The 26778-nt window shown below is 40.6% G+C and overlaps 1 protein-coding gene across 7 annotated transcripts in view; it reads left to right on the top strand.

Moving 5' to 3' along the window:
• Positions 1–6566: 6566 nt before the first annotated feature.
• BRD9 (bromodomain containing 9) overlaps positions 6567–26778 on the top strand; it is a 29181-nt gene continuing 8969 nt past the window's right edge. Inside the window, exons 1-10 of one of the 7 annotated variants that reach the window (XM_044452775.1) lie at positions 6567–6759; positions 8040–8072; positions 8696–8916; positions 13309–13441; positions 13840–13897; positions 15867–16011; positions 19451–19561; positions 20977–21089; positions 24574–24706; positions 26359–26434. In XM_044452775.1, the coding sequence (XP_044308710.1) occupies positions 6657–6759; positions 8040–8072; positions 8696–8916; positions 13309–13441; positions 13840–13897; positions 15867–16011; positions 19451–19561; positions 20977–21089; positions 24574–24706; positions 26359–26434 (1126 nt within the window). In that variant the 5' untranslated portion in view covers positions 6567–6656. Of the gene's footprint in view, positions 6760–8039; positions 8073–8695; positions 8917–13308; positions 13442–13836; positions 13898–15866; positions 16012–19450; positions 19562–20913; positions 21090–24573; positions 24707–26358; positions 26435–26778 lie in introns of those variants that run through there. The other 6 variants (XM_044452739.1, XM_044452766.1, XM_044452758.1 and 3 more) reach the window with 6 other exon arrangements.

The raw sequence follows: 26778 nt of genomic DNA, 5'->3' as shown, positions 1-26778 counted from the left end.
AGCACACCGGGATGACGGGTGCCTGCAGGGATGACAGGCATGATCTCGGTCCTACTGGGGGGGGGGGCAGGCGGGGGGGGAGACAGCCACGCTTGTGCTTGGGGTGGGATGGGGGAGATGGCCGCAATCTTTGTTGTTGTCACTTTGCTTCACATTTTTCTGATTTAAAAAATGGTTACAGGACGGATCAACCTTATTTACATTGAACCTTATAGAGAAATTTAACTTGGCTCATGACCAATTTGGGTCATGACCAGAGTCCTGGAACAGATTAAGTTTGTGAGCCAAGGTACCCACTGTACCATATAAAAAGCTAACAGACAAGTACCAGGTGGCTTTCAGATGAAACAATCAAGACAAATAGCCAAAGCAGCAGGTAATCAGGAGGAAGCAAGGAAACTAAATGTGGATTTCCAGCCTGGTAGGATAATGAAACTTACTAGGATTAGAAATGTGCACAGCTAAAGGAGGACTGCAAGAAGGGTTATACAGTGGTACCTTGGTTCACAAACTTATTTTGTTCCACAATTCTGGTTGCGACCCAGATTGGTTGCAAACCAAGTCAAATTTGCCCATAAGGTTCAATGTAAATAAGGTTAGGGTAAACTTTTTTTAATCACAAAAATTTGAAACAAAGTAACAAAGATATAAAGTACAGTAGAGTAGAGAACACTAGCCTAGGTGGGGGATGTTATTGTTTGGAGGGAGAGTTCCCCTTCATAAGGACATCCGGGAGATCTCCTTCCAGGGTTTCCTCTCTTCTTTATCTCTTAGCTGCAGGGTCAGTTTTGGCAAAAAATCTGCACATTCTGGTCACCTTCATTACCGCTCTGCACATACTTTTTACCACCTGCTTGCTCTGCATTTTCTTTGGAACCATTATTCAATATTATTATTGAATACGGTACAATACTGTATGTGCTAAAAAGCACACAAAAAGGCTTCATAGCAAGTGACCACAGGTCTGTCTGTGACCTCGAGCAGGGAAGATGGGCACGATCGTGATCATGTTCGTGTGGGAACATGGCCACGATCATGATCATCACCCAATGCAGAGTTTGTGAACGGAGGCAAAATTTTTGTTCATGAACCAATTTGGTCATGAACTGAGGCATTCATGAACCGAGGTACCACTGTACCAGGAATGCATATGCACAAGTTAAACAAATTCAAACAGCTTTTAGTGCACCCAAAAAAATAATTTAAAAAAAGAAGGGAAAGAACTGACTGATCAACAAAACATCAAGAACAGAATACACTGAAGAGCTATACACCAAAAGCAGCAGAATTGAACCGCATCAGGATAATACGGAGAATGAAACTGAGATAGAAATAGAACCAGCCATTCTTGAGGAAGAAGTAGTAGTATGAGCAATAAGTCAGCTGCCAAACAATAAAGCACCAGGCATTGACAACATCCCTGCAGAGTTGCTGAAGCATGTACCAATCAGAACCATAATAGTTTTATGCCAGTAAATCTGGGAAACCAACACATGGCCAGAGAATTGGAAGCACTCAATCTTCATTCCCATTCCAAAAAAGGGTGATTCAAAGGATGTTCTAACTACCACACAATTGCCCTCATACCTCATGCTAGCAAAATTCTCCTTAAAATTATACAACAGTGCCTGGCATCTATCATAGCAAAGGAACTACCTGAAGTCCAAGCAGGCTTCCAAATGCTGAAGTAATCATGAGGAAGATGGATCTTGAAGAATCAAAAGTCGAGATAAAGATCAGAGGAAGAACCAGCAACAACTTTTAATATGCTGATAGCATCACCACATTGATGAATTTGAACCTATGGTTCTGTATGTTATTTATGCAGTAAATGAAAGACATTTTGCCAGCCTGGCATTTATTGACAATTAATTTCAGTGAGTGTTCTAAGTTTATTTATTTATTTAAAACATTTATATGCCATCCTTTATGAGGTCTCAGGACGACTTACAACATTAAAATCGAGAACAATGATAAAAACAATCCATAGGCAATAACAATAAATAGGGATAATAGTTAATAGAAATACAAACAGATAAAATTAAATAAAATAAATAAAAGAAAGCGACTGTTACCTTCTAAAATCAGTGGTTCTTAGTGTTTGAATAAAAAGGTTTTCACCTGGCACCGAAAATAACACAAACTTGGCGCCAGGCAAACCTCTCTAGGGAGCGCATTCCACAGTCTGGACGCCACCAGAGAAGGCCCTACTCTAAGTAGATGTCCTCTTTACCTCATTCAAAGAGGGTTCCTGGAGCAGGACCTCTCCCGCAGATCTTAAAGTGGGGGGGGCATGTAAAGAAGGAGATGTTCCTTCAGGTATCCTGGTCCCAAGCTATTCAGGGCGAAATAGATTAATACCAGCACCTTGAATTGGGCCTGGACTTCAATTGGAAGCCAGTGGAGCTGGTAGAGGATCAGTGTTATATGAGGATAACGACCGGTCCCTGTCAGCAACCTGGAAGCTCTATTTTGTACCAGCTGAAATATCCAGACCATTTTCAAGGGCAGCCCAGCATAGCGTGCGTTACAATAATTCAATTGGGAAGTTACCAGGGCATGTATCACCATTGCTAGGCAGTGCTCATCCAGGTAAGGGCACAGCCGATGGACCAGCCCAAGCTGGAGGAAGACACTCCTTGCCACCACCGTCACCTGGGTCTCCAGTGACAGCTCTGGACCAGGGAGCACTCCTAAGCTGTGGATGACGTCCTTTAGAGGGAGTGCTACCCCTTACCTGAAAGCCCAAACCACCTACCAACAGGACTTCTGTCTTACCAGGATTAAGGCTCAGTTTATTGGCCCTCATCCAGCCCATTACTTTGGCCAGGCACTGGTTCAGTACAACCACTGCCTCACCTGGAGTAAACTAGAGGTAGAGCTGGGTGTCATCAGCGTACTGATGGTTCTGCAGCCCAGACCTCCAGATGACCTCTCCCAGCGGTTTCATGTAGATATTAAAAAGCATGGGGGACAAAATAGAGCCCTGCAGAACCCCATGGCAAAGCTGCTATGGTGCAGAGCTATAGTCCCCTAGCACCACCTTCTGGAATCGGCCAGGTAGGAGAGGAACCACCAGCAGAGCCTCCAACTCCTAGCCCAGCCCGCCTATCCAGAAGGATACCATGGTTGATGGTATCAAAAGCCAATGAGAGGTCCAGAAGAACCAACAGGGACGTACTCCCCCTGTCCCTCTCCCTGCACAGGTCATCGTACAAGGCAACCAACGCAGATTCAGTACCATAACCAGGTCTGAAACCAGACTGAAATGGGTCCAGATAATCAGTTTCATCCAAGAGTACTTGGAGTTGTCCCACCACCACCCACTCCAGCACCCTGCCCAGAAACAGGATGTTGGCCACCAGTCTATAATTGGCGGCCACCTCTGGGTCCAGGGATGCCTTCTTCAGGACAGGTCAGATCACCACCTTCTTTAAAGAGGGGGAGACCCGACCCTCCCTCAGTGAGGTGTTGATAACTTCCTGGACCTAAGGACCAATCCTGTGATTGGCTTTTGTAAATAGCCAAGAGGGGCAAGGGTCAAGCAAACTGGTGGTAGGGCGTAACATCCCAAGCACCTTGTCCACTTCCTCAGGCCGCAACAGCTGAAGCTCATCCAATAATGATGGACCAAATGGCAATCTGGACGCTTCCCATTCTGGAATCATATCAACTGGTTAAAGGGTCAGGCAGACCCTGAGAGGGGATTGGATAAGGGAACAATGGGGGCAAGATTAAGTGAAAAAGAGAGAAAAAAGCAGGATTGTGTGTGTGTTGCTGCCTGCCTGCATGTGGGAGCAGTCACCCGGTGCATTTGCTCAGCTGAATAAAGGAAACTAAAATGAATCTCCACCTTGCTGAACCTTATTGGCATTTGGTTTAGGGGTCTGTAAGTCACCTGGCTAGCAGGGACACCAACAAAAGCTCCTCAGACATATTAGGATTTCATCAAAATAAGCATTTGATCTTTTTATGCTCTTGTTCTATAAAATTTACATAGAAGTACATCTCACTGAAAAAACTTCTGAGTGAGCATTTTTAGGACCCAGATTGTCGTGCATTAAGCCCCGACAGAAACAGTGACTCATGAGGAGGCCTTGCACTTGACACCCAGTGCCCAAGAGTTGACCCCACAACCCAACGCAGGGACAGCTAAGCCAGTTGCTGCGTCTTCCTCTGACCCCCAGCACGTTGAGCAAACACCTGGACCTTTATCAGAGACAGAGAGTCATGAGAAAGAGGAAGCTGCAAGTTCTACTCAGAAGGAGGCAGAGCAAACTGCCTCTTCTCCCTCTGATGCTGATCTCCCTGAGCCAGAAACAGAAGACACAGTAGGTGTCGTGGATTTCTCAAAAGCCGAAAACAGACGGATTTTACATAGATATGAACAGTGGCAAAATTTATTATGTAAGAGGGAGGAAAGGCGTGACTTGGGAGAGTGATCCCACGTGGGCTTGGGAAGAGAAGCCATTAGAGTGTTAACACCTGCTTCGCAAGGACCGCTATTAGGGAACTTATCTATAGAGTTGTAAATCTTGTAGACAATTAGCATTAAAGGATTTTAGTTTTATTGCTCTAGAATGTGTGGATTGTTTACATACCAGGCTGCACGCCTCGACATAGATGCAGTTGCTCCTTCTTTAGGTTTTTGAGCTAATATTTTAGATAGGGTAACCAGAGCTATACATATTAGCCCCTCAAAATGTGTGTACATCAGACTTTACACAATGACATTTATACTTGCTGTTTTTCAATGCTTGAAAAGAATAAAAACAAGTTCCTGAAATACATTAGAACTGGTTTCCAAACCATTTTTAATGTACTTTTTTAAGTAGCTTGGGTGAAAACTAGAATCACACAGAACTAATCCTTGTAAGTTAGTCTTCTAAGACACGGACAAACTTTAGTGCTCAGCTGCTCATGTGGGAATGGAAAAATAAGTTCTGACGCCCCCTTCCTGTGTACAGTGCAGTTGGCTTCATTGAGTCTGGGTCAGCCTGGTACATGGTAAATTTTCCTTCTTTTGTTGATGTTCTTCATTGATAAACTGAAGGGAAACTGAAACTAAGACTGATAACAATTAGTTTTACTTTCTTCAGAGAAGTGCATTGTTTCTTCTCTTGAGTTCAGGAAGAAAGAAGTGTTTGCAGATTTTTTTAGCCACTTAGTGCTTGTGGTTATTTAGAGCTAAGTCATTACACTGAAACATAAGAAAACTAGCATGTGGCCTCACTGAAGGAAGAAAGGCAACTGGTAAATGTAGCTGGTGTAAGCTGAAGTATGTTAATAATAGAACAAGAATGAAAAACCATATAAAAACATGTAGAAACTGCCTGGAAAAAATGCAAGACATATACATGAAGCTACTACATAGAAATTGTGTAATTCGTTATTTAGAGCATTGGAAAAATGTCTAGGTCTACTTTTTCCAGAAAACTCACACCACAGCTTTCTTTATAACATAATATTAAAATAACATAACTGAATAACAAGCATTCCAGTACCCCAGTCCATCATGAATCATGTTATTTCCATACCTAATGTGTGCAAAAGATTCTTTCCCAAAGTACATGCATGTCTATAATAATTGCTAAATCAATTAACAGGTGTGCAAGAGCATCTATACAGGTTCAGTGGATGACCCATGATCCAGTAGATAAGAAATACAATGCAACAAGAAATAAATTTTCCTCTTATCTTTCATAACACTTTTTTTTCTGTAGTCCTCTTTATTTGTAACACTGCTATATCGCGCCACATCTAAGCAGATTTTGGGTGCAATCCTACATATGGTTAGACAGAAAAAAGACCTACAACTCCCTGTATTCCCCAAGCAGCCATGTTTTTCTGTCTAAATGTGTGCAGAATTGTGTCCTTTTTCACTTAAGCTTTTAACTCAGCTTGACAACTCAGTCAGAATTCACTTCTACAAGACTGTACACTCAGGCTGGCTACATTTTCTTCCTCCATTTCAACAATTGTTTGTTTTTCGTCTTTGCTGTAAAAAACTTAGGGTGAACGTTTATTTCATTGAGAGAAAGAAAATAAAGGCATACTCAGAGACAGTGAAGGAATCGGGAGAAAAACTGCTCCTGTAGATCCCCTTGCAGGGTTTACTTCCATTGAATGGCATCCCAGATTACGGCCCACTTGTTTTGTGCCACTGAGCACAACAGAAGCGATTAAGAGCTCCTCCTGCCTACACGGCGCTCAGCCTAGATTCTATGCCAGCCCTGAGTGACACTGACACACACACGTAAGAAGAGATCAGAGTTCCCCAACTTGGTTACCCTGCAAATTATTACAACTTTCAACAACCCCGACTGGGAGGCAGACCTAACACATAAATAAACGTGTATCGCTCAACCTAAGTCGGGAGAAAGGAGGAGGAGAGATAATATAACACATTAGAGAAAAAAAGAAGGAGGCTTGCTAAGGCATCCAACTCACCTGGATAGCTTCTGCACTCCTCGCGTCCTTCTTCAGCAATCAAACTTCCCGCGCTTCTCCCTAGAAATTTCGGAGCACCGCCTCCGCAGAAGTGCTTCCGCGCCTGTTCCTGACGTCACTTCCTGCCATGCCCTAGTGGAGTGGGACTGGTGTTTTGCTGGCGGGGCGGGGAAGAGAACCTTGTGTTTGCTGCTGCTTTTATAATTATGGGCAAGAAGCACAAGAAGCACAAGGCAGAGAAAGCAGAATGGAGGTCGACGTCCGCGCCGGTCGTCAGCGCCGCTGGGACTGGCGCCGCTGGTTATGACGGTGCGTTGGGCGGACGGGGACCAAAGGAAAGGACCTGGGCGGGAGCAGGAGGACTAACGGAGGGCTTTGTCCCCTCCACTCGCTGGAGCCTTTCGTTTCCTCTTCAAAGTCCCTGTGGGAGGCAGCTTCCTTACACCTCACACGCCTCCCTCGGTAGCCGCCGCCGCCTCCCTCATTTCACTCCCGGTTCTGTCTTTCCCGTTAATCTGGAAATTCCTGTCAAATTAAAGCATCACACGTGACGTAGCAGCAAACCCGTATTTGCTACCCCGAGCGTACCCACGATAAGGCAGCATGCACTTTTTCGGTTGTGTGTAAAGCAGTGAGTGAGGGTTTGGAAGGGATTTCAAGCAAGTACGGGAAAGATTTGTCCTTGCGCTTGTGGGCTGCATCTCCTATCAGGCCTAGCCAGTACGACCATAGGTAGATGCAACTCACGGGAGTTGCAGCCCAACTGTATTTGGAGGGCCACATTGTCCCCATACAGCTTTGGAAAGCAACTGAGATGTAACCATCAGAGTTCCTAAAACTGGACTAGGAAATGGCTGAGGTAGTCAAAATCATCTGCAGAGCTTAGTCACTTACCTCGGACCATTTATCTGTCAACCTAATCCAACCTCATGGTCTGATATCTATCAGTATATACTTATCTAATTGAACTTTATTTGCCACATTAATGTCCATTTCCCCTTTATGGAGAGTGGTATTTTTGTTTTTAATTCTCTACAATTCGTTTTTTGTTTTTACCAATCTGAATCATTAGGTATTATCAGCGGACTTGGTCCCCTCATTGCTTACTCCAGATCACTTATGAACAAGTTAATAACTACTGGTCCCAATATAGATACGTCAGAGTTTGCATTGTTTGCATCCTGCCATTGCAATAACTACCATTTATTCCTATTCTTTGTTTCCTGTTGTTTAACTTTTTACTAATTCAGAAGAGAATATGACTTCTTATACCAGTTTGTTTGGAAGCTTTTGGTGATGAGTTTTCTCACAAGGTGTTTAGCAGCCTAAATAGCTAAAATAGAATCATCCTAAATACAAATACAAAATTTAGAATCATCGTAAATACAAAATAGCCAAAATAGAATCATCATCATTCAGTCAGAAAACTCTAAGAACTTAGTAGCTGAGGTTTCCAGAAGCCATAATAACTCTTATTTTCAGCAAGATTTTCTTTCTAGATGGTTTATAATTTTTAATTGTGCTCTCCACCAGTTTATTGAGAACAAATGTTTTGTTGGTTGACCTATAATTTCCCTCTTTTCATCTAGATTCCATTTTCTTGGCCACTTTCGATTCATCAGGTACAAATCTTAAGGACAAGTTATATATTTTTGTTAGATCATCAGCACTTTCATATTTGCTCCTCAGCACTTGGGTAGATACTGTCGGGACAGTGATTTGTTAATGTTTAATTTGTCAATAAGAACAGGATTTGGGAGTGACTTTAAACCTAGGGGCTGACTTTATTTTCACTGAGGGCCATATACTAGTGAGGGGAACAGCCAGAGTAAGATAGGTAGGGCCAAACATCTCTTCTATTTTAGCCTAAATACAGGCATTTTAGCAATCTATGATAAAGGAAAAACTGCACAGAAGCTGGAATATTAGCAAATGATCTGTGGTTGAGGAGAAGGGCATATAGCCATCTAGGGAACCCTGAACAGCTGGATTTGGATCCCAGAATTGGGTTCTGGAGCTTGAGGGTGCTCATTTCTGTCCTAGAACTTAATCTTTTGTCACTGCAGTTTGCTTCACTTGCTCAGATTCCCTTCCTGAAAGCTGAGGCACAGCTGTCAGCTCTGCATCTTCTAGAATGAATTCAGTTTCTCTGCAAGCTATAAGTTCTGTGAATTGAGTTCATGTGAGCTGCATTGATGTTGCATGTTTGTGTGCTATATCTTAATTTCTGCTTGCTTTTAATTAGATTATGTGGATAAGCCCTTGGAGAAGCCATTGAAACTGGTATTGAAAGTTGGAGGCAGTGAAGTCACAGAGCTTTCAGGGTCAGGACATGATTCCAGTTATTATGATGATAGATCAGACCATGAGAGAGAACGGCATAAAGAAAAGAAGAAGAAGAAGAAGAAGAAATCTGATAAAGACAAAGAAAAGCATCTCGATGATGAAGAGAGACGGAAGAGAAAGGTGAACAGTGACTTGGCTTATTTTCAGACTTGTCTGTCCAGTTCTTAAAGGCTATTTTATTACACTTTTGTTAGCCGTAAGTGTCAGTGGCCTGGTTTACAAATAACTTTAACCCATAAGTTGTAGCCCTACTGGAGTTTAGAACAAACCATGGTTTCTGGTCTCAGTTCCAGAGTTCATGACCCAGCGGTAAACTGTAAGCTTTGTTTCTGGTTAGCAGACCATGGTTAGAACATAAGAAAAGCCATACTGGATCAAATCAAAAGTCCATCTAGTCCAGCACTCCATACATATAGTGGCAAATCTGCTGCCCACAGGATTGTTCAAGCAGGATGACTACAAAACCTCCCATCTGCCCAAACTCCCAGCAGCTGCTGTATGCAGCATGCCACCTCTGGTAAAGCATGTAGCACATAGCCAGCAAGGCAGGTAGCCCATGTGGCTGCATTCACACATCATAGCTACCCAGGATTCAAGCCAAATTATGAGGTTATCATTCATGTGTAGGCTAGGCAAATATTTCAGTGAATACGTATTTGTGCTGCAGTTGTAGATTTGTTTAAATTTCTGTGGAGGTTATAAACTGAATTTGAGTGAGAATTTAAGAGTCCAGAATATGAAGTAAAAGTCATTACCTAAAGCTGCACATATATTAGGCCTGCAGCCTTTGCTGTAAAAGCTAATGAAAAGGACTCCTGATTAATTGTGCAGCATTTAAAAACATTTTAATTGTAAGTGCTTCTAAAAATTGAAGGTACTGACTTAAGAGACAAAAGCAGGGAGTATCTCCCCTGGGATGGCACCTGCTGAAATATATACATGGACCATCTAAAGACAAAGGACATATGTGTTTTTCCTTCAAAATTATTAATCTGGAGATCTGCTCAATTAAGGGCACAACCCTGTTGTCTAGAGAGCCATATGAGACTTTCCCAGCTCTAACCTTAGGAACTTGAACTCTGAGCACCCTCACTCCAGTCTTCAGCTGTGGCTCCAGGGTTTCAAGCATAATGACAGAAAGGTGTGTTGTGGACATTCTGGGTAGTCGGGAGGAGAGGAGGCAGGGTTTGCCATCATGCATAGTATCTTGGCATTGTCTCAGTCTTTCCCCCTTGTGCCCCAGGACAAAATATTCAGCCTGCTGAAGTGAGCATCTATGTGTTTTGCACAGAAGAAGAAGCATGGATGTGACCTATGCCTTCTCATTCCACTCTCTGTAGGATGCCTGTAATCCTTTGGGTTTGGAGGGTTCTGGGAAGCCACACTGGATTGTGTTGTAAATTATTAAAATTAATACCAATTGACTAAGATTTCTTAATTTGAGTGTTAAGTCTAATATATCTTGAGTACTGGCAGCCCTACTCTGTGGCAAGCTTTCACATGCTGGCAGCAGTTTCCCTGTGCACCAAGACAACCAAATGCTACTGGTTTTTGTATCTCTGCATTAGGAAATTCCATGGTGTAAAGATGCTTGAGTTCTCCCCAGTGATCCTCACTTGGCTTCTTGCAGGAAATATTTAAAGTAGCTAATGGAACTTTTTTTTTCGAATAAGTTTTACTCTAAATAAACCTAATACAAAAAAAAACTAAATACAACATCAATCATTGGAAACATCGAACCTACTGGGTCAGCCCCCCACATTTTTTCTTTTTATGTTAACTTATGAACATATTTAAATCTATGCGAAGCCCCGTTTTTCTAGCCTTAATAAAAAGAGTCCCAAGTTTGATAGTTCTTCTTCCAAGTTTGATAGAACTTCTTACTCCTTCAGTGACAAAGTCAATCTGTCCATTTCTGCACAGTCCAAGATCTTTTTTAGGATCAGTTCATCGGTGGGTGACTCTTCACTCTTCCAGTGTTGGGCAAATGCAATCCTCACCGCAGTAATTACATGTAAAATCAGGTACATTGCTTGTTTACTAATATTGGGTATAATGCCTAATAAGAAAACTTCAGGTTTAAAAGCTAGAGATTTTTGTAACATTTCCTCAAGCCATTTATGCATTTTAATCCAATGCTTTTTCGCTTTATCGCAAGTCCACCACATATGATAGAAGGTACCCAGTTTATGTTTACATTTCCAACATCCGTTTGACATATTTGGAAACATCTTGGCTAGTCTATTTGGCAACAAATACCATCTATAAAACATTTTATACAAGTTTTCTTTATATGAAGTTGCTAATGTTACCTTAATATTTCTCTCCCACAGCTTTTGCCACTTTTCTAACTCAATATTATATCCAAAGTTTTATGCCCACGTTATCATAGTTTCCTTAACCTGTTCATCTTCCATTCTCCTATCTAGTAAGAAATTATATAATCTTTTAATCATTTTCTCATCCGATTTAAGCATCACCTGCTCAAATGCTGTTAAGTCCTTATAAAAGCCCCACATTCTATAGTCTTTAGCGTATCTCGATTGTATCTGCACCTTATGCCACCAAGAAATATTAGTTCCTTGTTCTTGTATTTCTTGATTCAATTTCAGTCCTCCCATCATTATCCAAAATGTTATCATATCTTACGATTGCTTCGAAATTCAATGCATTTGGATATACAAGAGCTTCCATAGGTGAAAGCCATCTTGGTAATTTATTACACAGTTTTGTCTTTAACTTTTCCCTCACCGACATTAATGATTTCCTAATATAATGACTTAAAAAACAACCATGTGCCTTACACTTTTCATATCACATATAAGCATTCCAACCCATTTGCCCTTTGAGATACTTTAAGATATTTCTTAAAGTTATCCATTCTTTTAGCCACATTAAAACAGAAGCTTGATAATACAGCATCCAATCATGAAGACCAAAACCCCCATTCTCTTAAGCCTCCTGAAGTATTTTTAATTTAATCCTTGGTTTCTTCTTTCTCCATATAAATCTCGAGATTTGAAAATTTAAATCATCAAAAAAATTTTTATCAATTTTTATGGGAATTATTTGAAATAGAAACAAAAGCTTTGGTAATATATTCATTTTAACTAGCGCTATTCTTCCCAGCAAAGATAATTGCAAATTAGCCCATTTTTCCAAATCACTCTTAATTTCCTTAAATAGTTTATCATAGTTGTCTTCTTTCAGAGTGGTACACTTAGTTGTAAGTAAAATTCCCAAATATTTAACCTTTTTAACAATTTGAAAGTCTACTTGTTCCACCAGAGTTTTACTCTGCTCCTGTGTGATTTTTTACTAACAATTTCATCTTTTCTCTGTTTATTTTCAGCCCAGTAACCTTGCCATACTCTTCAATCCTTTGTAGGAGTTTAGGCATTGTTACTAAGGGTTCCTCAATTATGAGAACTAGGTCATCTGCAAATGCTTACAATTTACAGCTTTCATCTCTAATTCTAGTGCCTTTAATGTCCATATTGTCCCTGATATTTCTGTTTAACACTTCTAGGATCAATATAAACAACAGTGGTGATAGCAGGCATCCTTGTCTTGTACCCTTTTGTATATCTATAGTATTTGTAAATTCTACATTGATTATAATCCTAGCAGACTGCTTTTGATAGATGCTTCGTATCGCATTAATGAATTCACCAAACTCCATTTGAACTAGTTGTTGCTTCATAAATTGCCAATTAACATTGTCAAAAGCCTTCTGTGGGTCTATGAATAACAGTGCCATTGGTTTTTCCGTGTGCATCTCATAATACTCTAAGATGTCCAGGATAGTTCTCATATTATTCCTCATTTGTCTTTTAGGTAAAAAACCATTTTTATCTGAGTGAATAAAGTCTGTTAAATACTTCATCAATCTTTCTGCCAAAATGAGGCAAAAATTTTGTAATCCACATTTAATAGTGATATAGGTCTATAGTTTTGAATCTGTGTCAAGTCCGTGTCTTCTTTCGGTATTAATGTAATATTTGCCTCTGTCCAAGTATTTGGTATTTTAGCATCTAACAATGCTGCATTGCATATATCCTTAAGAAGCGTAGAGAAGATTCCTTCAAAGGATTTATTAAACTTTGCTGGTAGCCCGTCCGGGCCTGGAATTTTGTCATTCTTTTGTCTCTTAATTGCCTCAATTACTTCTGTGATTGTTAATTGTTCATTCAATACTTTTTGGTATTTCTTCGGTAGCTTTGGCAGGTCTCCCTTTTGGATATTCATTTACTTTCTCAGTTGAAACCTCATCATTCTGGTACAGCTTTGCAAAAAAGTATTCCGCTATTTTTTAGTAAGTATACTTTGTACTTGCAGTCATCCTTCCCCATCCTTCAGTTTACTTAGAAACCTACCTCCCTGAAAGTTTAATGTCACTAAAGTGCTTACTAATTTTAATAAAGGTCATCTTCATTGTTATGCAGTTGTTATATTTGTGCATGAAGATCTTAGACTGACCATGTTTATCATAATTTTGCTTTTTGGTATAAGGAAGAAAAGAAAAGAAAAAGGGAGAAGGAACATTGTGATACTGAGGGTGAAATGGATGACTTTGATCCTGGAAAGAAAGTAGAAGTTGAACCACCTTCTGATCGTCCAGTTCGGGCCTGTAGAACTCAACCTGGTGGGTAATCAAGATGAATTCTGTCTAAGTGGCAGTGTAGCAGACATCCATTTATCAGTGAGATTTGAAACTGCTTTTCTCCAAAGGTACTGTGTTAAATGATGTGCACACAGAAAGTATGTTTGTGTGTAGGTGTAAATTTCCACTACGTCCGGCCTTCTCTTGGTTCCTTTCATTTATTTAAGAGATAGTTTATTCATTAAGGTCGAAACACATGTTAATCTTGTATTATCCTTAATGTTCCACTTCTGTTTAAGGGGCCAGTATACAGAAACAAGACCAGTAGTAGTTTCATTCTACAGGCATAGCCTTTTTACTGTTTTAGGTCTGTGATATACAAATGACAGGATCTGTCAAAGAAGTAATCACTTGTTTTTCCTTATATTGAACTATAGCAGAAAATGAAAGCACACCTATCCAACAATTACTGGAACATTTTCTTCGTCAGTTACAAAGGTAAGTCTATAATACAGCAATTTGTGGATAATTGTTGTGTTGAATTTTCAAAACTGTATGTGACCTTTATGATTTAAGGGAATCAGTTCAGATTGAATCTGCTATCCTTGCCAGTTAAGCAGCTTTTGAATGTCATGTCCATAAGTCTACTGCTTCAAATGGAGGTGGCCCAGTATTAAGGGCAAAGCAGATGTGAGGGAGTCATTCAGCCATCTTCTCTCTATAGCTTGCTCCCCTGCAGACTCCTCTAGTACCTCTTTGTTGATTTGTTGTTATTGAACATACATTGTAAATTTATGGTGATACAAGGATCAGTTTCTAGTTTTGTCTGAGTGCCTTTCAACCACCTCCCATGGAAGCCCATTCCATATTCTCAGGGTTCTAACTGTCAGGAAGTGCTTCCTGGCATCTAAATGAAACCTTGGTTCCCTGAGCTTTGTTAGAGCATGTCCTGCCTTCCTCTGCAGGGGAGAACAGGTCTCTACTCACGTCCATGTGACACTGCCTCACATACCTGTATGTCGCCAACAGATCCTCTAGGAGTCTCCTCCAGGCTGAAAAGATCCAGTTCCCTCAGTCTCGCCTTATACGGCTTCCCCTGCAATCCGGCCACCAACCTTGTGGCCCTGCGCTGCACTGACCCTAATCTGGCAATATCCTTCCTGTAACGAGGGGCCCAAAACTGAACACAATACTCCAGTTGCGGATGCACCAGAGTCGTACAGAGTGGTAGTAATACCTCTCTCGATCTAGAAGCCACACTTCTGGCTATGCAAGCAAGGGTGGCGTTCACCCTCTTAACCCCCGCATCACACTGCTGACTCATATTTAGCCCGCAGTCAACCAGCACCCCGAGGTCCCTTTCACAAGTGCTGCTCTCCAGCCACTTGTCACCTAACCTGTACTTATGACAGCTATTCTTATGCCCCAAGTGCAAGACCCAATTAGCAAATTAGTACTTGCTAATAGGAATGATGATGCCTTGAACATAAATTCTTGCAATGCTGTGGGTATATGAATAGAGAAATGTCTCTTTAGTGCTGGCATAGCCTTATGTTAGTATATGGTACCATTTCTGAATGCCTTGTAATACAATCCTGTGCATGTCTACTCAGAAGTAAGTCCTGTTGAATTCATTGAAATGACTTCCTTTTGGCCCCATGGGCACATTAAAAATTGAGATAATATTAATGTTCTTTTTATATCATCCAGCAGCCAAATAATGCATACAATACAAAATACAAAAATAGTATAAAATCTGAATATAAAATTTAAAAAGAATTGTTGTGGGTGCAAGCATAAACTGGCTTCCATGGTGGTCCCTGCTCTACAGAACTACCCAATCCAACTAAAGTTAGATTTGTGCACACAGAGTTACACAATCACTTGTGCATTCTGCTTGTTCACAGTGTTGCCCATAATGGTTGTACAAGCATAATGAGCAACTGCTTGCACAGCAGAATGATTCAGTAGAACTCTGGTAGCATGGAGTTTGTGAAATGAAACCACTGGATATTACTCTTGAGAAATTAAGATGATGGCAGCTAGATGATCCTGTTTCTCAGAACAATCCCAGATGCCTGTAAGACAATATAAAAATTGGGAGTTCAGTGTCTCAGTGCACACCAAAGAAGGTATCTGGGGGAAATTGGTGCTCAAGAGTGCCATGTTGTCTACCTTGGGATATGGGATTGCAGACTTATTCTAATAACTACAGCTAAGCACCTGGGAATGATGCTTTCGTGCATCCATTTCCAATGTTGTAGTTGTAGATCATTGTCTAAAAATGCTGATTCTCTTGGATGAATATATGCATCAAATTTGCGTTGGCAAATGTAGAAAAAAAGAAAATAGTTTTCTTGGTTTTTTTAAAGACAGGACAGTTAATGTTGCATAATTAATTTAAAGTGGCCCTTATAAAATGACTGAAGTCCCAAACATAATATTAAATACCTATTTCTATTTTTAGGAAAGACCCTCATGGGTTTTTTGCTTTTCCGGTCACAGATGCCATTGCTCCTGGATATTCAATGATAATAAAACATCCTATGGATTTTGGTACAATGAAAGAGAAAATTTCAGCAAATGAGTACAAGTCTATAACAGAGTTCAAGGTGAATTAATAGAGATCTGGGGGATTTTTAATAATACTAATATGAATTGCTAAATTTTGTATTCCATATGATGGAAATGAAATTATTTTGTATAAGTTTGTGTACAAATAGCGAGAAATGTATTCATGCATTGGCCTGTCAGGAATGGATGACAAAAAGACTAATAACTTTTTCTGCTGTAGGAGGAGAAGGTCCTTTTGTTCTGCCTTCTAGGGAACAGCAGGATGCCAAACTTGCTCCTCAGCTACTTTTGTGGCATGTAAAAAAATAAAGTGAGCAGAACCTCCTTTCAGTCTTTCTCTACCTTATTCCAACTTCAGTCAGTCAGTGACAAGGAGGACTAGTTTTTTGAAATTGCCCCTCTGTCTCCTGGGGCAGCCACTCACTTAAGCTGCCCAAGCACCAGTAGGAAACTGGAGCACTTAGCATTCCTTGCCAAACTCCATTACAGCTTTGCAAAAGGGCCAGTTGGTACTCCATCCTTCATCAGCACCATTTCTTCAGAACAAGGAAGCTGTTTTAATGCACCAAAGGAGTTGCATATGTTGCTAGGTGAGGGAGGGCCCCCCACGTGCAGTAATTCTCCATGTTGCTGAGGCAAATTGGCAGCTATTTTGGCAGTGGCCCAATCAGAGCAGAGCACTCTTTTTCCTGCTGTCTTCCTTGTAACCAGAGTCCTAGCAATCCCCTTTCAGGAAAACTCTTTAAATTTCTGGATCAGTTGTGGGTGTCCTGTGTAGAAGGTAAGGAGTGGTGGCAACATAAAAAGCACTATGTTAGGAGGAGGTCTTCCATGTTCGATGCATCATTTGTCCATCTTCCTTTCCTCATGAGTTTCAGACCCCAACTCAAAACATGGAGTGGAACCAGGTGCCCCTGGGCAGACAAACTCAAGAAATCCAAGTTGGAGAGAAGCTGAACAGCCAGTCATTGCCATGCAGGGCTCCCCCTCCTAAATGCCAAAGCTGGCCTGAGAACAGGATGGTTCTCAGTACTGTGTTCTATAGGAGGAGGTGAACCTGCTCCCAACATAGAGCCACCTGATCTCACTCATAGCACATTACAACAAGGGGTAGTTGAACATCCAGGGAGACTGGTTGAAGCATTCAGTGATGCAGCAAGGGGGCATGATATCTTCATTACAATTTTGCTCAATGGATTTCTGGCACTCGTGTAAAACCTGTTCATCTGCCAATGCCAAAACCAGGAATATCTTGCCAGACATCAAGTTCCATGAACAGAAGTGATGGATATGATGTGTGTGTTCTGGCCTCCAGGGCCACTGTATGTTTTCCTCCCTTTCCATTACTTTCTACAGTTCTGCTCATGCAGAGCATGAAGTTTCTGAAGGCACAGGTGGTATTAATTTGATATTGGCTATCAAGTTCATGGTTTGCAGACCTTTAGGAATTCTACATGGGGATTTCCTATGGATCTGGATCTGCTAAGGGAGATTCCAGTTTGCCAAATGGAACTGACCACATGAAGGTTGAATGCCACTACTTCTTGGGGACTGGACTGTCAGAAGGTGTAGTCAAGACCATGTTAGCATCATGGAAATCTTCACTGAACAAAATTTATCAAATCTAGCTTGTATTCCAAGCATTGAATATTGCCTAACTTTACTGGCCATGCAGAGTTGCTCAGTTTCTTTCAAGGAGGTCTGGGCCAAGTTCTTTCAGACAGCAGTTTAAAAAGCCCAGTAGCAGCTTTGAGTATTGTCCTAGGTTAGAACATACACTGGACTTGGACAATCTACTCTAACAGTTCCTTAAATTTTCCACTTGGAACTTCACCATGTTCTTTGAGTCAGTAGGCACCATCTGAGGGAATTTCAAACTCTGTTGTTAGTGATCCTACAATGAGTTAGAAAGGTGTGGAAGATTTGTGCCCTGGAATGGCATCATGCTGTTTCTATGCAGATTGGGTGGTTCTGAAACAAGATCTAGCTTTTATTCCAAAGCTAATTACCAGTTTCTGTAGGGTCCAAGAAGTAGTGTTACTGAATTTCTGCCCCAAGCCAGTTGATCCTAAGGAAAAGGAATGATACAGCTTGGATGTTTATAGGTCTCTCAAAGTGTTATTAGATGGTCTGTTTTGGGCCCCTCATTACAGAAAGGATATAGCCAGGTTAGAGTCAGTGCTGCATAGGGCCACAAGGTTGGTGGCCGGTTTGCAGGTGATGGGGTTTGAGGCGAGACAGGGAACTGGGTCTCTTCGGCCTGGAGAAGAGGAGACTCTCAGGGGATATGTTGGGGACATACAGGTATGTGAGGAGATGTCACATGGAGATGGGTAGAGACCTGTTCTCCCCTGCAGAGGAAGGCAGGATGCGCTCCAACGGAGCAAAGCGCAGGGAACCAAGGTTCCATTTAGATGCCAGGAAGCACTTCCTGACAGTCAGGACCCCGAGGGTTTGGAATGGCTTCCACGAGAGGTGATTGAGGCCCCATCGGTGAGGGTGTTCAAAGATAGGCAGGACATACACATGGTGGGCATGTCGTGAGCGGAGCCGGCTGGAGCCAGGGGTCAGACTAGATGGCCTGTGAGTCCCCTTCTGACTCACTGTGTTTCTGTGTACCAAGGAGGCTACATGTTCAGACAGGTGGTTTGTCTCCTTTTCATTAGGGGCACAGGGTAGAAAAATGTCTGAAAGGGCAGCAAGCTGCTGAGTTAGGCTTGCTTTGTCCTAGTGTACCAGTCCCAAGGTAGCTTGTCTTCAGGTGGTATAACAGCTCAGTCTATCAGCAGCAGAATTTGACATTTGGGTTCCTCTGGAGGATATATGTAAATTGAGAAAAGCCTTCAACCTTTATTTTTCCTGTAAGGTGAATAAGTACACTTCAACAGATGTATCCTTCAGACATTAAGTGTTGCAAAAGGTATTGTAACCTCCTCTTCTCCCACTCCCCTCTTGGGATACTGCTATTATACATCCCATTACTATTGACTCCATCCTCTGCAGTTCAAGAACGGTAAGGGAAACTTCTGAAGTGTCCTGTTCTGAAAAGGGGGACCTGACAGTCCTATTTAGACTCAGATGTATGTGGTTTGGGGGTATCTGACTAGGTGGGATCACTGTATCCTCTAGAAGATGTGATGCCTTACGATTAATTCTCATCTCCTCTCTGTTTGATCCAGTTTTTCTGGGCAGGTTGCATTTTCACTGGGTTGCAATTAAAGTGGTTTTATCTGTTCACAATTATTCTCATGCAAGTGGTTTACAAACATGTACATTTAAAGTGCAGCTGAAGTCAACTGGGGCTGGGGAGGCAGGTAGCAAATCTGGTGACCTTCAGATGTTTATCCCTGACCTTTGCCATGCTGCCTGAGGATAATGGAAGTTCATTAATTATTTGTCCTGGCCTGACTGGCATGTAACCAGAGTTCTTCAAAGAGCATTTGAAAACACACCAATGTTTACATTTGTATTTTCCAGGCAGATTTTAAACTGATGTGTGACAATGCCATGACATACAACAGACCAGACACTGTATACTACAAGTTGGCTAAGAAGATCCTCCATACAGGCTTTAAGATGATGAGCAAAGTAAGACACCTATAAAAGAGAACATTATGAGACCAGCTATTGTAGTAGGTCATACTGAAGTGTTACTTAATCTACTGGTCTTGACTTGTAACAGTGCCCATTGCAGCTGATATATTGAAGAGTATTTGCGCGCGTGTGCTCGCTCGCGCGCGCGCGCTCTCTCTCTCTCTCTCTCTCTCTCTCTCTCTCTCTCTCTCTCTCTCTCTGCATGCATTCTGTTTCAAGAAAAACTGAATTCTACACCTTAAGTGTGTGCAAATTATAGTTTAATTTGCTCTATTCTGCTTCTGCTACTTATTAAAAAAGATAATGAACTGTATGGGCACTGAGCCCCCACACCATCTTGTTTAATCACCCCATTGGCTTCTGAGATTTGCCAGCCTGTGCTCCCACACTTTCAGAACATGTATTTACAATCTTATACTTGATTCTTTAAAATAAAAGCAGGAATCCCACAGAAGCTGAATTCTTGGCCCAGTATCCCATCTTGCACTCCTACAGAAAATGGCATTTCCATAGACTTGGGTAGCTAACGGACTTATGGACATTTGAATTAGAAATCACTGTCCCTTTTCAGCAAATAACCATGCAGTAGGATTTGGTCTTGGACTGGAAATTTTGAACAGAAATTTTCAGTCATGAAATTAACTTGTCCAAATTAATGTTAAGCTCATTGAACATTCTTAAATGGTTTTATAAATGAGTATATTTTAAAATAAGTAAATTCTGAAATTATTCTGGAATGCAAAGAGTATATTTCCTTATTTTTAGAAAATCTCTGCATAAATGATTCAAAGTGAGGCATAGGACTATTTTCCCCTCCTTTAAGTAGGCTGTTCAAATGTTATATGAATTATGAAATGCAAGAATCCCCATAGCTCTGCTTTTAGAAGAACACAGATTTGCCCTTCCCCCAACTTTGCCTCATATATAAAGAAAGGCTAAAGAAAGTACAGTGCAAACATTTACATAAAGCAGAGAAGACCTCAGATCAGTATATGCTGTACATTGAAAGTGTACAAGATCCATTTGAAACTATGAGAATAAAAGGCAATTTACAATCAAGCAATGGATTTATAATATGGACAACCTTGGATGACATCTCCTTCTGCAATATTCTGTTAAGTTCCACATTCAGGTAGGTACCTATTTGCATGTGAAGCTTTTCTTCCTAGGTAGAATGAAGATATTCTGGTGTCATGCTGCCATGACTGAATCATGTTGCATCGTCATTGAAGATTTAGCTCTTAGGCACCAAGCCATGGCCATTCCCATCCCATCCCATCATCATAGCATCTTGGCTATGAGGGAAAGGTGTAAAGTCCCTCCCGCTCTGTCCTTTCTAATTCTAGGAACGGCTGTTAGCTTTGAAGCGCAGCATGTCGTTTATGCAGGACATGGATTTTTCTCAGCAGGCAGCTCTTTTGGGCGATGAAGACCCAGCTGTTGAGGAACCTGTGCCCGAAGTTGTTCCTGTGCATGTAGAAACTACTAAGAAATCCAAAAAGCCAAGTAAAGAAGTTATTAGGTAAAGATTGGATGGAATGCATTATTGTGTTATGCTTCCTAATTTACTTTAAGTCTAGGAATAAGTATTGGTTTTCATACTCAGGGAACCCATTCAGTGTATACTTATTAGCTAGGAAATCTCTGTATGTTGCAGCAAAGTCCCTGTGACTTCAAGAAGGTATGAGAACATACTGTAGGGTGCATAGTCCATGTTGGTGGGTGCAGGCAGGCTGTCCCGTGAATGAATTGGAAGTACACTTCAGAATGCATCTACTGTTCCCCTGTAGTATTGCAGGGGAAAATGACAATTCTGAAGTGAATTAGCAGTGTTTTAAGGAAGCTTATCCACTCCTCCTGATTTTTTCTGGGAAGAACACCAAAATCAAAATCATTAATCATTTAATTCTGACCTTTGTTAAAATGGACAGTCATCTTATTTCATCAATAATTTTGCTGTCAGATAACTTTATAAAGATTACACTTTCACTTCCTTTCGTTTGGCTGTGAACAGTTAATACTAAGTCATTATTTTCCTTCTTTTATATTGTTTTCCTTAAGTATCTGGTTGCAGAGTAGAATATTTTAAGAAAGGGAATCCTATTTTTGAATAATGTCTGAATTGAAGCGAATTAGCGTTTCTGAGAATTCTGTTTATTTACAGCACACTTATGAATTCGCCTCCTCTGCTTCATGGTATCCACACATTTTCCAAGATACTGCAATGGGAGATGTGTGTATTTTATTTATTTATTTAGAACATTTATATCTTGTTCAATACCAAGGGTCTCTGGACAGCAGCATGCATTTATGTACACACACACACACACACACACACACACGAAATATAAACGCACAGTAAAACTAATACAACTGCATTAAACCTGTAAAAATATTTTTAAAAGGTTTAATGGGTTTTAATATTTTTATTGTACAATTTGTTATATTTTGTTCTTATTGTGAGCCGCCCCAAGGCTTTGTTGTGTTGTGGGCGGCATAAAAATGTTTTAAATAAATAAAAATAGGGAAAATAAAAAGGTTGTGACCTGGTGCTGAAATGAATAAAGCATTGGTGCCAGGCACACCTCTCTGGGTAGCAGGTTCCAAAGCTGGGGTTCTACTGCAGAAATAGGTCTTCTCTGGGCAACAGCTCTTCTCTGTCCAGCTCTTCTCTGGACAACTTCTCTTTGTCAAAGAGGGCTCCCGAAGAAGGATCTCAGACAAAGATCTTAGAGGTCGGGCAGGTATATACAGAAGGAGATGCTCCTTAGATACCCAGACCCTAAACCGTTTAGGGTTTTATATGTTATTGTTAACACCTTATTTTGAGCCCAGACTTCAGTTGGTAGCCAGTGCAGATGGTACAGGATCAGTGTTATGTGATCGCATCCACTGGCCCCTGCCAAAAGCCTGCCTGCTCTGTTTTGGACCAACTTAAGTATCCAGACCATCTTCAAGGGCAGCCCCACGTAGAGTGCATTACATTAGTCCAGTCAGGAGTTTACCAGAGCATGAGTTACTGTTGCTAGGCTCTGCTCATCCAAGGACGCAGTTGATTGATATATGTATAGGCTTGAGAGAAAATAAAAAATTAAGAGCATTATTCAAAACCTTTGGACATAAGTCCACAGATTTTCTGTGGTACAGATTTATCTGCCCAGAGGCAAATTGGGAAAATGTGTAGTTGAATCTGAGATCTTTTGTTTATGTTTGCTTTATTTTCTTTTCTTTTGTTTACTTTCTGTTTGCTACCTTGGGTCTTCCATGTTAAAAATAAATGAGCAGAGAAACTTATATTTGTCTGTAAGGATATTAAGCAAGTTCACTAATTTAATGGTCATGACAATAGTATGCTACCCTGCAAATATGCTAGGCAGTGCAGGTTGTTTGCAGAACCAACAGTTTAGTTGACATGCAGTTGGGCTCAGATTGACTTGTTCTCCCCATCCCTAAGTCTGCCAGACAGTATCCCAGTGTTGTTCATGACAGAACTCAGATGTTCCTACTTTTCCACTCTGATTGCTACCCCTTTTCATTCACCACTGTGATTTGGTTTGGTTTGGTTTGGTTCTGGATCCTTGTCTCAAAAATGCAGAGTTGCCCTAGAAAATTCCAGGGTTGTATTTGCAATGTTTTATAATATTTATATTATCTTTCGTAAATGTGGGGTTTTTGCCTGGCCAATTTCCTTATATGCTTCAGCTGTCCATGGGAGTGGTAAAGGGAAGTTGGTAACATACATGAACTGACAAGGCAAGACTGCAACAACAATTTACTCTTCATGTTGATTTCCATGACTGTTACTTTCCCTGTACAAAGAAACTGATCAGACAAGGGTCCACATATTGTGGGTCGAACAACCCCAGAACGTGATATGGATAGTCAGCGTGCCTTGATGCTGAAAAATAAGCAATGTGCATTCAGACAGCACTGCAACCTAACATGGCTGATTATAGCATACCATGTGACGTGAATCCGGTCAGTGACTAAATGGCCAGGACTTTTTAGAAACAGAGATAGTAGTTATTGAGTAGAAAAATGTGTTTCCTTGAGATGGAAAAGAAAGGCAGAAACCCTTGGCACAAACCAAGGTGTGTTTAATGCCCATTGAATTCTGTGCAAGAGTAAATTTGGACCTTTCTCTTCCCCCACATTGAAATCAACAGAAATTAAAATTGCTTAACCTGTGTCATTTGGCTTAAATGAATAGAAGATCACATAGCCTATATCATGTCATACTAATTAAATTAAGTTAAGTGAAAATAAAGCAAATGAAATTAATAAGATAATGAATACAATTGAACAGCAGTGGAAACACAGTTCGCAAAGAGGAGAATAAAGTATCAAAGGCAACAGCTCTAAAATTATAGCCATAAAGATAAAAGTTTTCAGACACAACTGGATGGTCGATAGAATGGAAATTTAAAGACCTGAGATAATAAAAAGGGTTTTATCGGGTGCCCAAAATGCAGATGGACCTTGTTGAAGTGGGTATTCCACTGGAAAAGCCCATACATGAGTAGTATGAAGGGATAGTCTGATGGCAATATCAGGGCACAAATGGGAATATATGGAAGAAGTGGTCTATCAGATCTTGTGGATCCAAACCATGAAGGGCTATGTAGTCTAAAATGAGCACCTAGGTTTAGCCCTGAAACCATAAATAAACTCAGATGAACAAGATGTGACTGTCACTTGGCTCCCAAGGACATTCTGCTGCTAGAACAGAATGGTAAATAGTTGGATCTTTGTATGATTCCAACAGGTAACTCTTATATTGATACACTCATACAAAAAGCATTGGACTGTATCATGAAGCGCGTGTGTGTATATATATACACATTCTGCATAGATGCAAAATATGTACATTAATAATTATGTAAGCAATAAGAAGAAAAAATGCTGATTTACCCTGGATATTTGGTTTATTTATCTGTTGCCTAACAGTTATTTCAGGAAATTAGGTATGATTTCATATTTATTTTGTAACTTGTACTTTGTTGTAGTTGTATATTTGAACCAGAAGGAAATGCATGCAGTCTAACAGACAGTACAGCTGAAGAACATGTCCTGGCTTTGGTGGAGCATGCAGCAGATGAAGCACGGGACCGGATCAATCGATGTCTCCCAAACAGCAAGGTCTTGCCCCTTGATTCAGGCTGCCATTTTATAGGCATTTTGTTTGGCTGATATGCTCAGGAACAGTGTTGTGGGTCAGTCTGTGTAAACATTATTGCATGGGGACTGATCTGTGGATGCCATGGGAATGTTTCTCATGTGTGGCTTTATGAATGTTAAATCTCCAGAGCAGAATGTCTGCATTAAAATTGTACATTATTCAAGCCCTAGTCTGAGCACAAGTAGAAATTAAGTGCTATGTAGGACATCCTCCTAGGTTTCTGTCTTGGGTGAGCATCTCTCTGAAAGTTTTGTAAGTTAGATAACTTCTGTGTTAAGATTGTTGATGGGGACTCTTCCAGGTTGGCAGTATTTGTCAAAATGGCAAGACCTGAAAACCTGAAGATAACAGTGAAATTTTGATGCCTGCTGATTGGATTAAAACGATTCTAGCATTTCAGAAAATTAAAATTTGTATGTTTAGAAATTTGGATATGTTGGGATCCTTTATGCAACCCTTTGAAAATAAAGAGGGAGATGATATTATGTTTTTCTTTCTATTTTAAATGTAGGATTTAGACTACCCATTTGCAATGCTAACATCTATCCTTAACTAATTGGAGCTAAGCCTATGCTTTTTATTACATTTTAAAATCAACCAATAGCTGATGTGGCATTAACTATATAGAATACAGATGTACAATTTGCAGCCTCCTAAGGCCTTAACTGTGTTTCCCTGCAGTGCTGGACTTTTCTTAGCCCATTCCCCAGTGATCCTCATATAGATCTATTCTTGCTGCTAGTGGTAGCAAAAGAGCATTCTCAGTCTATATCAAGATAATAGGTAGTGGTGGTATATATATGTGTGTGCACACATGTATGTGTGCATACGTATGTGACCCCTGACCCAGCATCACATGTGCTCCTCAAGACTGAAATCGCACATCCCTAATGTAGAGTAGGGGTAGGTAGAAAGTAGATCTCCACATGTGTTGGACTTCAGCTTTCTTTGGCCATGCTGGTAAGGGCTTCTGGGAACTGAAATTTAAAACATCTGGATATCTACTTTCTCCCCATTCCTCATGTAGAGGATTTCTAAAATGAGGGCATGGAATCAGTTTGCTTCTCCCTGCTGTTTCCTATTTGTTGTACTCAAGTCTGTATATAATTCTGCATAATTCAGTAGGAATACCTCTGTTCTTGCAACTCTTACCACCTGATTTTGAAGTGTACTAATGTGTAGATCAGAGATTGTACATAGCAGAACAGCACCTATAAGCCCATATTCCAATTACATGCATCCTCACATGGTTATCAGATGCCCAGGGTGAGGCAGCACAATCCAAGCACCATAGTCGTGTATAGGCTCTCCAGTTGAATAAAGCAGGGAATGAACACATTAAGGAAATAGTCTCTAGAGGTCACTAATCCCACAAAGAAAGCTTTGTAGATAAGATAGTGGGAAACATACTGTCAAAGAAACAATCCAGTCCTGTCTGGCCTACCATACACAGAAGCAGGAGGCAATCACAGGGGTGGCAGCATACCTGCTGTATAATCTCACCAGTGCAGGCAAAGCTGTTAGCATCTGATCTTTTAAAATCTGGGCAGATGATAATTGTTTATCAGCAAACAGTAATGTACATTGTGTGTGTGCTTGTATTTAAGTACAGATAGGCTACCTGAAAAAGAATGGTGATGGGTCCTTGGTCTTTAGTGTGCTCAATCCATCAGATCCAGAAGCAGAAGGTAATTTTCTAATAAGCTTTAGTAAATTCTATATATAGCTGTAGCTATGGTTTTATTGCTAAAAACAGAACAAATATTTAAGAATTTGCTCTAAGAAGGAAAAACGACAGCTTAATGTTATGCTTACACCTTAATTTGAAAAACCCAAATAGATAAGTCACAGTAATGTACTATGCCCAGAGAGCATCAGCTATTCAGCCGTATGTTTGGGAAATAGTTTGGCAACAAAACAATAAAATGTGTACCCTAATATCTGTCTGGCAGTGTATCTTAAGCTAAAATGGATGGCTAATACAACCATGCAGATTTACAGCTAATATTACAAATGCATTCATTATTAAGCT

The sequence above is a fragment of the Varanus komodoensis genome, unplaced genomic scaffold, assembly GCF_004798865.1.
Source record: "Varanus komodoensis strain SLA01 unplaced genomic scaffold, ASM479886v1 scaffold10, whole genome shotgun sequence".
Classification (NCBI taxonomy): domain Eukaryota; kingdom Metazoa; phylum Chordata; class Lepidosauria; order Squamata; family Varanidae; genus Varanus; species Varanus komodoensis.
Note: the sequence above shows the minus strand (reverse complement) of the source record. Positions and strands in the feature narration are given on the sequence as shown.